The sequence below is a fragment of the Aquarana catesbeiana genome, linkage group LG07 (assembly GCF_042186555.1).
Source record: "Aquarana catesbeiana isolate 2022-GZ linkage group LG07, ASM4218655v1, whole genome shotgun sequence".
Taxonomy (NCBI): domain Eukaryota; kingdom Metazoa; phylum Chordata; class Amphibia; order Anura; family Ranidae; genus Aquarana; species Aquarana catesbeiana.
In genome coordinates this window covers 264573376-264589386 of record NC_133330.1, presented here as the reverse complement: position 1 = coordinate 264589386, position 16011 = coordinate 264573376, and the positions used below count along the sequence as shown (strand labels likewise).

The 16011-nt window shown below is 40.2% G+C and overlaps 1 protein-coding gene across 1 annotated transcript in view; it reads right to left on the bottom strand.

Moving 5' to 3' along the window:
* Positions 1 to 1892: 1892 nt before the first annotated feature.
* The window catches only part of LOC141103561 (carboxyl-terminal PDZ ligand of neuronal nitric oxide synthase protein-like), a 184318-nt gene continuing 170199 nt past the window's right edge, over positions 1893 to 16011 (bottom strand). Inside the window, exon 12 of the mRNA XM_073593283.1 lies at positions 1893 to 15822. Within this exon, the coding sequence (XP_073449384.1) occupies positions 15300 to 15822 (523 nt within the window). The 3' untranslated portion in view covers positions 1893 to 15299. The remainder of the gene's footprint in view (positions 15823 to 16011) is intronic.

Genomic DNA, 16011 nt, shown 5'->3' with positions numbered 1-16011 from the left:
ACACCTCCAAGACAACCACTGCCTTGCTAAAGAAGCTGAGGGTAAAAGTGATGGACTGGCCAAGCATGTCTCCAGACCTAAACCCTATTGAGCATCTGTGGGGCATCCTCAAACGGAAGGTGGAGTAGAGCAAGGGGTGTACTCACTTTTGTTGCCAGCAGTTTAGACATTAATGGCTGTGTGTTGAGTTATTTTGAGGGGACAGCAAATTTACACTGTTATACAATCTGTACACTCACTACTTTACATTGTAGCAAAGTGTCATTTCTTCAGTGTTGTCACATGAAAAGATAGAATAATAAAATGATAAAAATGTGAGGGGTGTACTTTTGTGAGATACTGTACATCTGCCCTGCACACACCCACAGATCAGCCATTGAGATTTTCGGTACCATTGTTTTTCGTTATATCATGGGTGCATGCTATTTTACGACTTGGCATGTTTGGTATCTACTCAATGCAACTCCATATTTTATAGTGTTTGTGTGCAATAAAATTCATTTTATTTTATTTTTTTCCCCTGAAAATATGCCTTTGGTAAACATTTGCACAGATATTGTGAAACATAAATTGCAACCATTATCTTTTTCTTCTACAGGGCATCTGCTTTCAGAAAATATACAATGCTCGGAGGGTTTTAAGTAATTTTATAGCCAAATAATGCAATGTTTAGATGTGTACAAAAAAACAAATTGCTTTAGAGCAGGAGTGGTTAACCATTTAAATACTGGGCACTATTACCCCCTTCCTGCCTAGGACAATAACATTTTTAGCATTTTGTTCACACTACTAGAGCTTTCTTTTAATGGTATTTAATCACCATTGTGTTTTTTTATTTTTTGCTAAATAAATGAAAAAAGACCAAAAATGTTGAAAAAAAACCCTCGTTTTTCTTCGTTTCTGTTAATTTTGGAAATAAATCAAAAAAAAGAAAAATTCAATTTTTTTTTTCTTGTTATTACTTTTTTTCACATTTTTTTTCTTTAAACACACTGACCAGAGCAATATAATGTTACCATTGTACTATTCTTTTTTAATTTTACACATTATTATTGCTTATAGTAATTAATTTCCTTGATATAAGCAAGCGTTTTACTGAATGAAATCGATTCAGTTTGTTTTGTTGCGATTAGTGGTGATTGGCCACAGCTAATCACATGGTACAGACGGGCTGTAATTGGCCCAGTCTGTACCATGTGATCACTGTGACCAATCACAGCTAGCAACACAATTGTACAGAAAGGATGGCATGGAAGGAAGCCATCCATTGTTTACAGTTGTCATGTGATCTGCTGTGATTTGTCACATGGTACCAGCAACGGGCCACAACACTGATCAGTCATTGGCTGTCTACAATGGACACAGCAGGTAACAGATAGAGCCGCAATCCGGGAGGATGCCATATGACATCCACTGAATTGATTAAAGTCCCCCCTGGCTATTATTTTGCTATAGGCCTGCAGGAAGGTGTTAATCTTGCCAGAAATGCATTGTCCTTGCCACTTCCTGCAAGCTTAAAAAAAAAAAAAGCGCAAACATTCTTATCGTGTACCAGTCCCACCAATTCACCATGTAATGGAGATGAACAAAGGCAGACATATTTTGAAGTCCAGTCTATGTGATAACCACGATTCCCTCTGTAGATACAGTGGAGAAATGAGTGTAGACATGTATGTACAGGAAGTGAGTTATTCACAGGATCATCAGCTGAAAATAACAGAAAAAAAGAAAACAAATGTAGCCACCACACCTAAGTACAGATAGGATGCATATATTACTTTTGGGTTAAGATATGCTTAAACAGGGACATTAGATGAAATTGAAACATTTAAAGGGAAGTAGAGAAGACTGAATACACAGGTATTTTACAAATAATCAAACAGACCATCAGCTTTTGCAAAGGTTTTATTGTGCATTGTATGTATGAAAGATTATAAAGTACAACTTTGCTATAAAATATAAATAGAGTATGTACTCTCTCTAGTTTAAAATCAGTAGATAAATGGTAATACATTGTAACTTTGATAAAAAAAAGGATAAAATATAATTTGTACAATGATATATTACCCTTCAGTAATCACAGTTTTTCACATCTCTTATCACATGGTCCCGCCAATGCGCAATGCAGAGTGCTAGAGCTAAAATTAGAGGGGGGGCTGGAATAGGCACAATGAAAGAAGAAAATGGGTTAGCAACTTTTCGGTCATTATAAAAATATGGAAGACATGATCTGCACAGTTGTAACTGTATATACCATACAAACATACTGCAAGTAAACCACAGTCTAACTGTACACAAATAATCATGGCTATAGGAAATGATGTGAAATTGGTGGACTGAGAGCCACATCTCCCTCATTTAGTGTTTTCACTGCAGAAAGTCCTATCCCACAAGTACAAACTTCATTTTGGTTGGCTGTGGTTGCAGGTGTGTGCGAAGATCTGCTCAGCCCATATAATGCAATGACAAGCCGATAGCGGCCAGGCTATCCTACATGCAATTGAGGACAGTGGGCCGTGGCTGGATGTAGACAGACTGGGGATGATTTACTAAAACTGGAGAATGCAATCTGGTGCAACTGGGCATGGTAGACAATCAGCCTATTCTCCACTGCGTTACTTTAATGGCCGCTGGAACCCGCTGATCGTTCTCTGCAGAGGCAGAACAGCGGTCTGCCTATGTAAACAAGGCAGACCGTCGTTCTGTCAGAGAGGAAGAGAGAGATCTTGTGTTCCTGCTAATCAGTAATGCCCTGTACACGCGGGCTGATTTTCCAACGGAAAATGTGCGATAGGACCTTGTTGTCAGAAATTCCAACCATGTGTAGGCTCCATCACACATTTTCCATCAGAATTTCCGACACACAAAGCTTGCTGTAAAATTTTCCGACAACAAAATCCATTGTTGGAAATTCCGATCGTGTGTATACAAATCCGACGCACAAAGTGCCACGCATGCTTAGGATAAATTAAGAGACGAAAGCTATTGGCTACTGCCCCATTTATAGTCCCGACGTACGCGTTTTACGTCACCGCGTTCAGAACGATCGGATTTTCCAACAACTTTATGTTACCGTGTGTATGCAAGACAAGTTTGAACCAACATCCGTCTGAAAAAATCCTAGGATTTTGTTGTCGGAATGTCTGATCAATATCCGACCGTGTGTACGGGGCATAACACAGATGTGTCTCTTCCTCCAATCAGTCCATCCCCAACACAGTTAGGCTCCATACACACTATTAGATTTTCTGCAGATTTTTGTCTTCAGATATACCAAAACCATGTAGTGCAAGGGCCTGCCTGAAACTCTTAAAGTGGTTGTAAACCTACTTTAAAAAAAAAAACTAACACCTGCAAGACAAAGGCTTAATGAGCTGGTATGCATAGAATACTAGCTCATTATGTAATACTCACCTAAGATCAAAGCCCTTGCTGCGGTGCCCGTACACCTCTCCGGTGGCCGACATCACTCCCGGGGGTTACTTCTGGGTATCGCGGCTCTGGCGCTGTGATTGGCCGGAGCCGCTATGACGTCACTCCCACGCATGCGCGCGGTAACGGGACACACACGTGCCATTGCTTCAATTTGTGCCAGTGCGTATGTGCCAATGACGTCGGCACATGCAAATACAGGGGATATCTCCTAAACCGTGCAGGTTTAGGAGATATCCTGGGTAGCTACAGGTAAGACTTATTATAGGCTTACCTGTAGCACAAAGTGGTCTGTAAGGGTTTACAACCACTTTAAGGTTTGACCTCATATTATATGGTTTTGGTAACTCTGAAGACAAAAATCTGCAGAAAATCTGATAGTGTGTATGGGGCTTTAGAAAACGCTCCCTAGGAGCACATTTAACCCCTTGATCACCTCTGGTGTTAACCCCTTCCCTGCCAGTGTCATTTATACAGTGACAGAGCATTTTTTTTTTTAGCACTGGTCCCCAAAAAGTGTCACTTGAGACAATTTGTCTGCCGCAATGTCGCAGTCCTGCTAAAAATTGCTGACCGCGGCCCTTACTATTACTAATAGAAAAAAAATGGCATAAATCTATCCCATAGTTTGTAGACGCGATAACTTTTTTTTTTTTTTTTTTGTGTGCAAACCAATCAATATACACTTATTGGGATTTTGTTACCAAAAATATGTAGCAGGATACATATTGCCTTAAATTGATGAAGAAATTAAATTTTTCAAATTTTTTTATTGGATGTGTCTTTTATAGCAGAAAGTATAACATTTTTTTTTTGTTTTTTTTTCTAAATTGTCATTTTTTTTTGTTTATAGCGCAAAAAATAAAAACCGCAGAGGTGATCAAATATCACCAAAAGAAAGCTCTATTTGTGGGGAAAAAAGAACACATACATTTTATTTGGGTACAGCACCGCACGACCGCGCAAGTGTCACTTAAAGCAACGCAGTGCCGTATCGCAAAAAATGGCCTGGTCATTAAGGGGGGTGAAACCTTCCAGGGGTTAAAGTGGTTAACGGACAATTGCACGGTCATGCAACACTGCACGAAAAAGACATATCATTTTTTTCACGGAAATAGAGCTTTCTTTTGGTGGTATTTGATCACCTCTGGGTTTTTTTATTAAACTAAAAAAAAGACCAAACATTTTGAAAAGAACATTTTTTTACTTGCTGCTATAAAAACATCCAGTAATAAAAAAAAAAAAAAAAAATCAAATTTCTTGATGAATCTAGGCCAAAATGTATTCGGCTACATGTTTCTGGAATTTGTATTTATTTTTATATTTTATACTAGTAATGGTGGTGATCAGTCACTTGTAGTGGGACTGTGAGTGTGGTGGGCAACCTGACACTAGCTGACGCTGGCTCGGAGGTGCACTGACACTGACATTAATAGTGACACTAATACAGTGATCAGTGCTAATACTATACAATTTAACTATACTGACACTGGCTGGGAAGGGGTTACGATCAAGGGGTTAACTGTGTGCCTAACAATGTGTAATGGGTGTAATATGTGCTGTTTTTACTAAGTGATCTTGTTTTTTTTCACTGCTTCAAAAAAAAAAAAAAAACAGCAAGATCGCCTGTCAGTGTACAGAGCTGTGTGTTGTTTACCAACACAGAGCTCTCTTCAATGCATCACAGAGCAGATCAGCAAGTCTCTGATCAATCACTGGCCAGGACCCATTGATCAACTTCTGCTGTAACAAATCACAACACAGCCGGGCCGGCAGACGCAATAGATGTACAGGGGGGCGGTCACTAAGCAGTTAATTAAGCTTTGACAAAAAAAAAAACCTGGAAGCTGATTGGTTTCTACTCTACTCTCCAGTTTTAGTAAATCAGTCTCACTGAGTCCACCCACGATCACTACAGGTAATCACGGAGTGTCTCATGCAAATCTGCCCTTCACACACACCTGTCAATCCAGCCGAAGGAATCCGCCGGGTGTGCTAAGCACCCATGTGAATGCCCCCTAATGGGCAAAGCCTATCCACAAGTTCCTCCACCAATTTCTTCCCCTCTCTGTTGGTGCCGATGTCAATTCCGTGTTAAGTAGCAAACGGTCTATAGCGAGGGGATGAGATGTTTCCTCTCAATTTGTTAGTGCTTGTAAGATATACAATAAAATACAACATATATTACACATATCTACAATTCCTTCATACTTTTTATTTCTAAAAAAAATAACATTGTGTCACTCTAAAAATAAAGTAAAAAAAAAAATCAAATGTTATAGATGTTCATTAAAAAACAAAACTGCTCATGAGGAATGTATATATATGATTTTACTGAAATGATACGATTCCTGAATCATAGATTTGGCAGGTGCTGTACAATCTAAACTGGACTAATAGGAGATAAAGTTGAACTCCAGTAAATTTCCAGTAGAGCATTCTATGTCCATCTGACTGTTTACTAATTCCCCATTCAGTGATGCCGGGTGCTACATAGTGGTGATCTTCCGGTGCTGCAAGTATGAGCGGCAGTGGCTGTGACAGTAAAAGATCCTGTCATATATCCTCCCTTTCATCTCCACTCAGCCACTCAAAAAAAGTCTTGCATTTATTTTTTTTACAGAATGCAAGATCCCGACTTCTGCGTTGCAGTATGAGGGGAACAAAATACAAGGCTTTTGGTGAATGGATGAGGGTAGAGGAGCAGGAGTGCAAATGACAGGGTCATTTATTGTTGTAGCCACTGCCTTCCATCCCCACAGCATCAGATGATCACTAAAAGCAGGATTTGTACAAAAGGCAGAAGATACTCTTCATTAGAGGTAAATTATTTGACTGGTGCTGTATTCCCAAATATTTTTTTTTACTGGAGGTGAGCTTTAAAAGGGACCCTGTCATTACAGAAAAAAACTTTAAAATCAAGGTACAGCTATATATAAGCTAAAAGAAGACAGTACATAATTACCTTTCCTGCTGCTTGTGCTGCTAAACACCGGTCCTATACCGAGAACTCTTCTGCCAAAGACTGAAAGGAAACCAACACTTCCGGGAGTGTTGGTCTCCTGGGTCCCCAGCAGCTGTAACCGATAACTCCCTCTGGTCTTCACATCACTACTGTGTGCTGTAATGGGGGGAGGTCAGAGAAAAGAACCAGCGAGTGCTATGGGGGGACTCAGGAGATCAACACTTGGTTTCCCTTTGGACTTTAGCAGACAAACAATGTCTTATGCCGTGTACACACGGGCGGACTTTTCGGCATCAACGGTCCGACGGTCTCTCCGACGGACTTTTGACGGACTTCTGACGGACTTTCCAACGAACGGACTTGCCTACACACGATCACACCAAAGTCCGACGGATTCGTACATGATGACGTACGACTGGACTAAAATAAGGAAGTTGATAGCCAGTAGCCAATAGCTGCCCTAGCGTCGGTTTTCGTCCATTGGACTAGCATACAGACAAGCAGATTTTTCGACCGGGTTCAAGTCCGTCGGAAAGATTTGAAACATGTTCTAAATCTAAAGTCCGTCAGATTTTCGACCGAAAAAGTCCGCTGAAGTCCACACACGGTCGGATTGTCCGTCGGATTAGTCACGTCGGACCAGTCCGGTCGAAAAGTCCGCCCGTGTGTACACGGCATAAGCCAGTCTTTCTCAACCTTTTTAACAGAGGAACCCTTGAAATAACTTTCCGGTCTCAGGGAACCCCTGCTAAAAGTTACTAAATGTACAACCCATGATACATTATTGTGATGGTCAGTGGGAAGAATGTTCCTTACACTTGTGGTCATTGGGAAGAATTACCACCTTACCGATAACTAAAAAGATCAATGTGGGAACTTATCCAATAGGCAGAGTTTGTTTATTGCTCAAGTAACCCCTAGCAACCTCTGGAGGAACCCTAGGGTTCCATGGAATCCTGGTCTAAGCATTGGAGCTGTGTTTAGGGGTGCAAGCAGCAGGAAAGGTATGTGCTGTTTTCTTTAACAGGTATGATGTATTATTAATTTTTTTTTTATAGCAACTGGGTTTAAAAGCAATCAACAGGTAAAAAATTACATTAAAATATTTGAATTAAAAATTGTCGTTAAATTCATTTTTAATAATTTATCTGTTCTAGCATTTTCATTATCCAAGCCAAATGTAGCAGTAGAAATAAAGCTGGCTATATAAGAATACATTTTCAAACAAACATTCGAAAATTTCGAACACATTTTTTTCCTTCCAGCTCCTTTGAATTTTCTTGTCACTGCAGTCAAAAATGAATGTCAATGTGACACCACTGACGATTTGAAAGTCAAACAATTTTGACTGTAATTCTTCTAATGTAAGGCCAGCTTAAGCCTTACTACTGTACAGAGAGACTAAAGGTAGGAACCCAGCTAAACCAAGGCGAGTTCTGACCCTTCACCTAATAAAGGGCTCCTCTGTCTCTGTAAACATTGGGAAATAAAGGCAAGGACTAGAGCAGGCACGAGATACAACTATCCACACCTCCACAATTGTAGCATTACAACTGCAGGATATTTTTGCATCAGTGATTTTTAAAGTGGTTGTAAAGGTAAAAGTTTTGCATAGAATGCATTAAGGTAAAAAACCTTTTAAGTGCATCTCCCCCCACCAAATACTCACTTGAGCCCGATCTCAGTCCAGCGCTGTGCACTCTGCAACAGCTCTTCTCCCCTCTCCTGGCTCTTATAGGCTTGGCTGCTGCCGTCAGTCAAAACCTGTGAGCAGAGAGTGGGGGGCAGAGCAAAGCCAGCCTGCGTGTCTGAAGAGAGACAAACAGTCTGACTCAGGAGCAAGCCCGCATGAGTGCCCCCATGGGAAGCGGCTTCCTATGGGGTTACTTGGTGGGGGGAGGTCAAGAACGCCAGTGGGGGACCCGAAAAGAGGAGGATCGAGGCTGCTCTGTGCAGAACCATTGCACAGAGCAGATAAGTATGATTTTTTTTTTACTTTAATTAAAAAAATGCGGGTAACGGTACCCAGCAGTGTAGCCTTACGGCTTCATGCCGGGAACCCTAATGTGCATGCGCGAGGCCCCGCTCCTCTCTCCTACTGGCCCGGCGACAGGGAGAGGAGGAGGGAGCCCCGCAGTGATGTCACGGGCCGCGGCCCGGACTCCCGGATTCGGGAACAGAATACCTGTCAAAGACAGGTATCCTGTCCCCCTTCCTCCCCGAAAGGTGCCAATTGTGGCACCGGAGGGGGAGAGGAGACAAATGAGCACAAGTTCCGCTTTTGGGTGGAACTCCGCTTTAAGGGACAATATAACTTTTTTTCTAGTAAGCACACACAGTTAAGCTGGCATAGACAGATCGAAATTTGGACATTTTAGCAGGAAGCGGCTGAGTTTTGATCCATCTATGTGCAGGCTGCTTGTGCTGAAGTCAAGCCGTTGATCAAGTTCAGTAGTTTTTTTTTTTGTCCGACCACTGTATTCTATATCAGTAGGGAGACTTAGCGATGCAGGAGGGATTTCCCCATCAACACTGACTGTGTTGATTGGGTAATCAAGCAATTTTCTTTGTAGTATGGACAGCCTTACTTTTACAATAGTTACACCATTTTTTTTTTAACTTTCTGTTTACCAATTTGCTATCTATACTCTTGTTATTGTATTAGATATAGAGATATGTAGGATAGCCACTAGAGCAGCCATTCTCAACCATGTTTCCATGAAACCCTAGGGTTTCTCCAGATGTGGCTGACTGACTTCCCATCTGATGTTGCCTACATAATTCCAAGGCCAATACCGCCAACACCTTTGATCATTTTAGCTATCTGTAAGGGCCATTTCACACAGGTGGAAAAAGGGCAGTAAAAACAGGCTGATGATCCGCATTTTCCTACCATCCCAACTACCAACATCACCAGTCAAATTTGCTCATTGATTTAAATGGGACTGTGACACAACGACAAGTCAACTGATTAGCTTGCAGTTGCAGCATGGCATTTCAATACAAAATCCCCCTTGGGGAGATTAAAAAACACAAAAGACAAGCAGATCACCTCCTAAATCTTGGCAGTTGTTCTGTTGTTACATAGAAAAAAGTGATGGCAGAGAAAGACCGAGTAGTCCATCAAGCCTGCCCATTTTATTTATGTTTTTTTTTTTTTTTTCCCCCTCATTAACCTTGTTGTCGGACTATAGATCTATGTTTATCCCAAGCATGTTTGAAGTAATTTACTGTTGACTGTCTCACTGCCTCTGTTGGTAATTTATTCCAAGCATCAACTACCTTTTCAGAAAATAATACTTTCCAAGACTGGTTTTGAACTTTCCTCCAGTTAGTTTGAGGTCATGTCCCGTGTTCTTGATTTTGGTTTCATATTAAAAAGACTGCCTTTCTGAACCTTATTCACCCCCTTGATGTATTTAAAGGTTTCAGTCGTGTCTCCCCTTTCCCTTCTTTCCTCCAGACTTTACATATTTAGTTCCTGAAGTCTCTCTTGATATGTTTCATGAAAACGACCATACAGAATCAAGAAGAGAATAGAACATTTGGTGTAGGAGGGCGATTTTCCAAACAGGCATAGAAGGGTAGGCAAATGTTATGGCACATTGGTCAAAATAACAAAAGGGGTAAAAAGTTTGGAGACAAAGGGGTATATAAATACAAGGACAATCCAAAATAAGCTCAAAAGAAAAGTATTAGCGGCTGTTTGACACATCGACATGGTTGCATGGCAGCATAAATCTCTACCTGCCTACACATGAGTCACAGGAGTTGTTCTCTGAATAAAAAGTGATCCATAGTGAATTGATTTTCAGAGGGTGGCAGACACTGCAGGTTGTGTAAAAGTGCCCTAAGGGTGACATTCTGACCACCACTGTAAGAGAGGCATTCTTCCTACTGGCCACCAATGTAAGGGTATTTCCCATTGACACCTTGACAATGACTAGTCTCCCTCTTCTTCTCTACTGACTATTCTTTCATAAAGTGTATAAAGTGTCTTTTTTTCCTTTTTGGATAGAGCAGCAAAGCGTCAGAACCCCTGTCAGGTAATTTTTATTGCTGCCAATGCCCCAGCTGTAGAGATTGACACTCTATCTGTCCGGGTGACCATCGTACACGAGAAGGAAAGTCACAGTTTTATAGTTCTATCAGAACGGGAAGCAAAGTAAAATCCTCCAATAGGAAAAAGGGGATTTCCTCCAGCTTTGTGGATATTTTCTTTCATTTCCTGTTGCATTTGTGGAACAGGAAGTTAAGGAAATTCTCTACAACAGGGCACAGACAGCTAAAAATCCCCTTTCCCCACTCTATCCAAAACTAAAAAGAATGCTTTGGCTGTACATATACTTAACTGCTCAGAATTGTTTTGTTTTTGGCACACTTAAAGGCTTGCTTTATGAGAAGGTCATACATTCCAAAAATTCAATATCCTCAGTGAGCTGAAAATGGCTTTTCACCTTCATATGAGTCAAACATAGTGAAAACACTGATCCTGTCAGGCATGCAGCATTTTGGTTAGAAGACGCTCCCAAATGATAAGGGCAGACGTCACCCTGTCCTCAGGCAGCATGAAGACTAGAAACTTAAAAGCCAGTTTGGCAGGTTAATCAACAGCTGGTTATATTTCACTTGAAAGGTCTTACTATTGATGAACATAAGTGATCTGTCAGTCATTACACAGAATGAATAAAAGATGATAACCACATTGGAATGGCTCGATAGAACACATATCACACTTTTGGACTATTACACATATGGCCTGGACACATTTGATTAGTACGCATGACACAATGACAAATGTTCATTTGAAATGCAAAAGGTTGAAAATCCTGTCTCACCACATTCTTCTTTCAAAGCCCAACTCCCGGTAAATAAAAAAAATAAAATAATCTGCTCTTGCAGTGGGTCCCCCCACACTGCAAGAGATAATTGCACCAGACTCCTTCTCCTCCAATACAAAGCAATGAATATTTCCCCCCAAAAAAGACTGAATAACAAAGGCTTTTTGTTTTGCGCTTTTAGCATTTTAGTTCTGGATAGAATGAAAAGGGTTCAAGGTCCTATCAAGTTATTCTTCGCTATCTGTGTGCTACTAGGGAAATTTATCTTAACTTCCTGTCCTGGAGATGCACAAGGAAGAGATTGGAATTCTCCCAAAAGTGAGCAAAATTCCCATCTTAGACAGCTGTCACCAGAACATTTGTTCTCATGGGATGATATTCCCTTACCTCTTGGTCTGGTGACATCCCTAAAAATGGATTGCTCCTTACTTGCTCACTAAGTGACAATGGTCACCAGGACAGACAGAGGGGTTAACTTCTATCTATCTAAAATCTATCTCTCTCTATATATATATAACCTCATCAATAGTGAAGAACTGTCTCTGGCTGGCTTTCTTTCATACTATATCAAACCAGAGGACAATTTTGTCTGAATTCAGTGGGTGAAAAAAATATGGCCACACTCCCTAAATCAGGAAAGGCTAGTACAAAATAGCTAGTATTTTATTCCACTTTTGACAGGACAGTCATTTATTAAAATAAACATTTTAAAATGAGTTTAAAATGTGGTTGTCATTTATAGGGGATAGATATTTTCCTACATACAATCAATTTCCTGTTCAGCCTTTGTGGATGGACAATTAGGTCATCCTCTTTTCAACTTTAAATGGCTGACATCTAAGATCAACATTGATACAAGTTAAAACAAGGAAACGTATCTAAATGTGAGGAACTGTATAGATATGATTGCTTACAAATGTCTTTTGATGATAAGATCCACCAAATCAGAAGGACGTGACCCTTCAATAGGGAAACTTGCAGTCATGGAAATATCTTGTGCACATGTGATATACTCAAACCCATGAGGGCATATCTTGAAGTAGACTGTGAACAACTTTATTTCAAGGCAGCAATGGAGAACCACACCAACATCAACCAGATTGTAACAAATTTTTAGTTGTCACTTGGTCATGTTGTTTTCATTGGCTGTGCACTTCTACATCTACTGAGCAACCTTAAAGAAATACACATCACTTGATGACCATCCTAAATCTGTGGTTATTTTAAGGCTGTGTGATTTAATGGTTCCTTTAAAAAGGAATTGCTGGCAAATATAGAAAAGATTTAGTTGAATGGTTTTAAAAAAAAAAATCAATAAATGTATTTTAAATACTGCTAGTATAACTGTCTGAAATCTATTTCTTTATTATCTTCTCACCATTACCTGCACAGCAGATATACGATTGACAGTGGGAAGGTACACACTATGCTCACTGCTGTAAATCCACATGTTCAGGCACAAATAGCTGGAAGGACACATGTTTAGGCAGCTTACAATAGAAGGAAATTAAAGTGGGAGTCTGGCGACCAATCTTTTTTTTTTTTTTTTTTTTTTTTTTAGGTCATTGAGACACTTTGCTAATCCCAAAATAATACTCACAGTTTGGGTGTAATATTTCCGCCTCTGTCTGTTTTCGTACTGAAGAACAACTTTAAAAATGTGATGCTGGCTGTTTCCATCTTGCTTGTGGGCATGTGAAGCCCACAAGCATTGATTTCCAGGATGCGGTGAATGCTGTTCATTCACGGCTTGTTCACACGCATGATCATTGTTCCCGTACTGAATCTTGGGAAGCCTGACACTAAGCTCCCAGGAGACAGTGCGGCGCCGGGGAAAGGCAATAAACACGCCTACTCCCATGGGAGGAGAGACAGGAAGTGCCACAGTAAAGTACAATATAAAGGTAATTACAGCGATAAAAATTTTTTCGTGCGGCATTTGAACATCTATGCAATTAACTGAAGGGGGTAAGATTAAGTAAAAAATTTGAGTGGAACCCCGCTTTAAGGCAAGAACCTCAACAGTGTGATGATGTTCTTTTACGGTTTATTCGGTTGGCGGATGACACGAAAAGATGCAAAGTGGTAAATGGTGGTGTCACCCTTCTGGTTAGGATGTGATAGGGGGGTGTAAATCACCAATCTGGTTAAACAAATTTTCAAATATGTTGGCAGGTAAAGGGGTTTACATGTCTGTGTTTCATCTGTGTATCTAGCCAAATGGCTGGAGTTTTGCTTCAAGGTAAGTTCCTGAATGCTCACAGCTGTAATGGTTTTCTTTTGAGTTTTGACATGGTCACCTTGCCCATATAGGACGAATAGTGTCTTTACAAAGGGAATCCCTCGATCCACTGATGTTCACTTTCCCATTGCTCTCCTTCCAACAGCTGTCGACAATACCTGGTGCTTCAAAGTATGGGGGAGCATGAGACATCCTTCCACGTGAGAGTACTTTGGTCTAGCAGCCAATTGCTAGGTCCATTTACTGTCACATGACAGAGGGAGTGCCGCCACCACTCACTCTAGCTTCCGACACCAGCCAACACTGGGGATTTTAGAGCTGGCTAAGACACAGGAAGGAGCAGGAGGGGGTCTCTGGCAAGGTGGAGGAAGGGGGCAAGTGACAGTTATCTTTAAAGATCTCAGTAACTGGGAGACACAGGGAGGTTGATTTACTAAAGGCAAATATAATGTGCACTGCAGTCTCAGCTCTAGATATGAGGGGAAGCACTGTTGATTTCCATTATCCAATCATGCGCGAGAAAAATGCTGTTTATTTTTTTCCTTGCATGTGATTGGGTTTTTGGGCAAAGTGAAGCTTTACCTCATTTACTAAGCACCTGAAGCAAGTGCACTTGCAGTGCATAGTATATTTGCCTTTAGTAAATCAAACACAATGTTTTGGAATGTTAAGGGTAATAGGCAATGTAAACCCATCATGAATTTAAATCAGATATGAAAAACTTTGAATTTCCAAATATCAAGCATAGTGCCCTGTTGTTGGACAGTAGATAATTTCCTAAAATACTGGATTTCAGCTAAGAATGGTAGATATGTTCTGGATTAATGGGTATATTTGATGACCCAATTTTAAAGACTGGAAGGTAGGACAAGGTTTTCTAAGTACTTACCAAGTTTTAGCAAAACAATGATCATACCACACTATAACATGTCATAGTGGTTTACATTCACTGGAGAATAACTCTGATGTTTAGAAAAAAAAAAAAAAAAAGACTATAGCAAAAGATCTTAGCACTGAAGGCATACTTTTCTAGCTGGTGCTCCAGGATAGCTTGAAAACCATATCAATAGGAGGCAAAATGTGAACTGAGTAGGCACATACAGTCTGTTTAAACAAAGTTTTTTAGAGCTTTGCTAGAAATCATTTCCCAGAAATGAATATAGTAATGAAAATCTCTGAAATGTGTGTTAGATTGTAGAAAATAGGGGCCGCAGTAGTTTGCATAGCAGTAAACACCACTAGGGACCAGCCTGGTTCATGGATTTGAAATGTGGGACCTCTTACCAACTTTACAGCAAAAGTGTATACAATTTAATGATAGCTCATTCATAAAAACTGTATGGAAGGAACCTTGTTGCTATTACTCATTGCTGTCACCCAATCACATGCTCATTGCTGTATAATTATGACAGCTGTGATCCACTTCTGTATATTGCAGCATTAAAAATGAGACGTAATGTGCTACAACTATGATGATCTGTCATAGATTCTGTGAACAATTTGTTTGTGAAGCATCGGGAGAAATTGTTAAAATGATTGCTTATTATTGCTCTATAAACATGGACAAGAATAAACAAGGTGATTAGCAGTTTAAAGGCCAGCTATGTGCATGTAATGCATGTCAGTGATATGGGTATATGAGAAAATATATACATATTGGCCTTGATGACACAACTTTAACACTGTCCCTTACAAAGTGGTAAAAGACAAATAAACCATCATAGGCTCCTTAGCTCCACTTGGGCAGTGCAAATCCTACAAACCAGCTTATAGTATAGGTTCCAGTGACAAGACTAGGTCCTTATTACAAAATATAGAACTACTCAAAGGACAAAAGGTCAGGATGGGGACCATCACCATCTAAAGTAGAGTTTTTGGGCCAAGAACTCCAGTCAGAATGATTGATTTCCCCTTCTATTAAGTCTTCTTGGCTGATACAAAGTTTCACCACGGGTTTTTCATGGAAATGAGAAGACTCTCTCAGGTTTGTGTCTAATGACTCCTTGTGAATAATGTCAGGGACAGATAGTGCAATCTCAGGATGGACTCCATTTTGGATCTCAGTCTGCTCCAAAATGACGCCCTCTATTTTTCCATTGGGCAGGGAATCTGGCTGACATTTCAGTGTGGGTGAATCATCCTCATCAATGGCAGTTTCAACAGGGATTTCACTGGTCACATTTAAACTGACCTCAGTAGAAAAGGTTGTTTTCTCTGGACTATTCAGTACAGGGTTTGGGGAAATGATCATATCTTGAGTGGTCTTCAGAGCTCGTGGGATACGTTTCTTTACCACAGGAGGTGGAGGATCAAGTCGGGGGAAGCATTCAACAAACTTTGACCTAAAAAAAAAACCAAAAAAAAAACCAGAAGATTATGAATAAAAGGAAACTTGGCAAGAATAATAACTGCATGCCAATAGGCTTACTTACATACATGTAAAATCAAGCAGTACAACGGGTAAAAAATGAGCAAATACATTTATCAAGAAGGACAATGTAAATATAGTTAAAACTCAACATCCGTTTCTC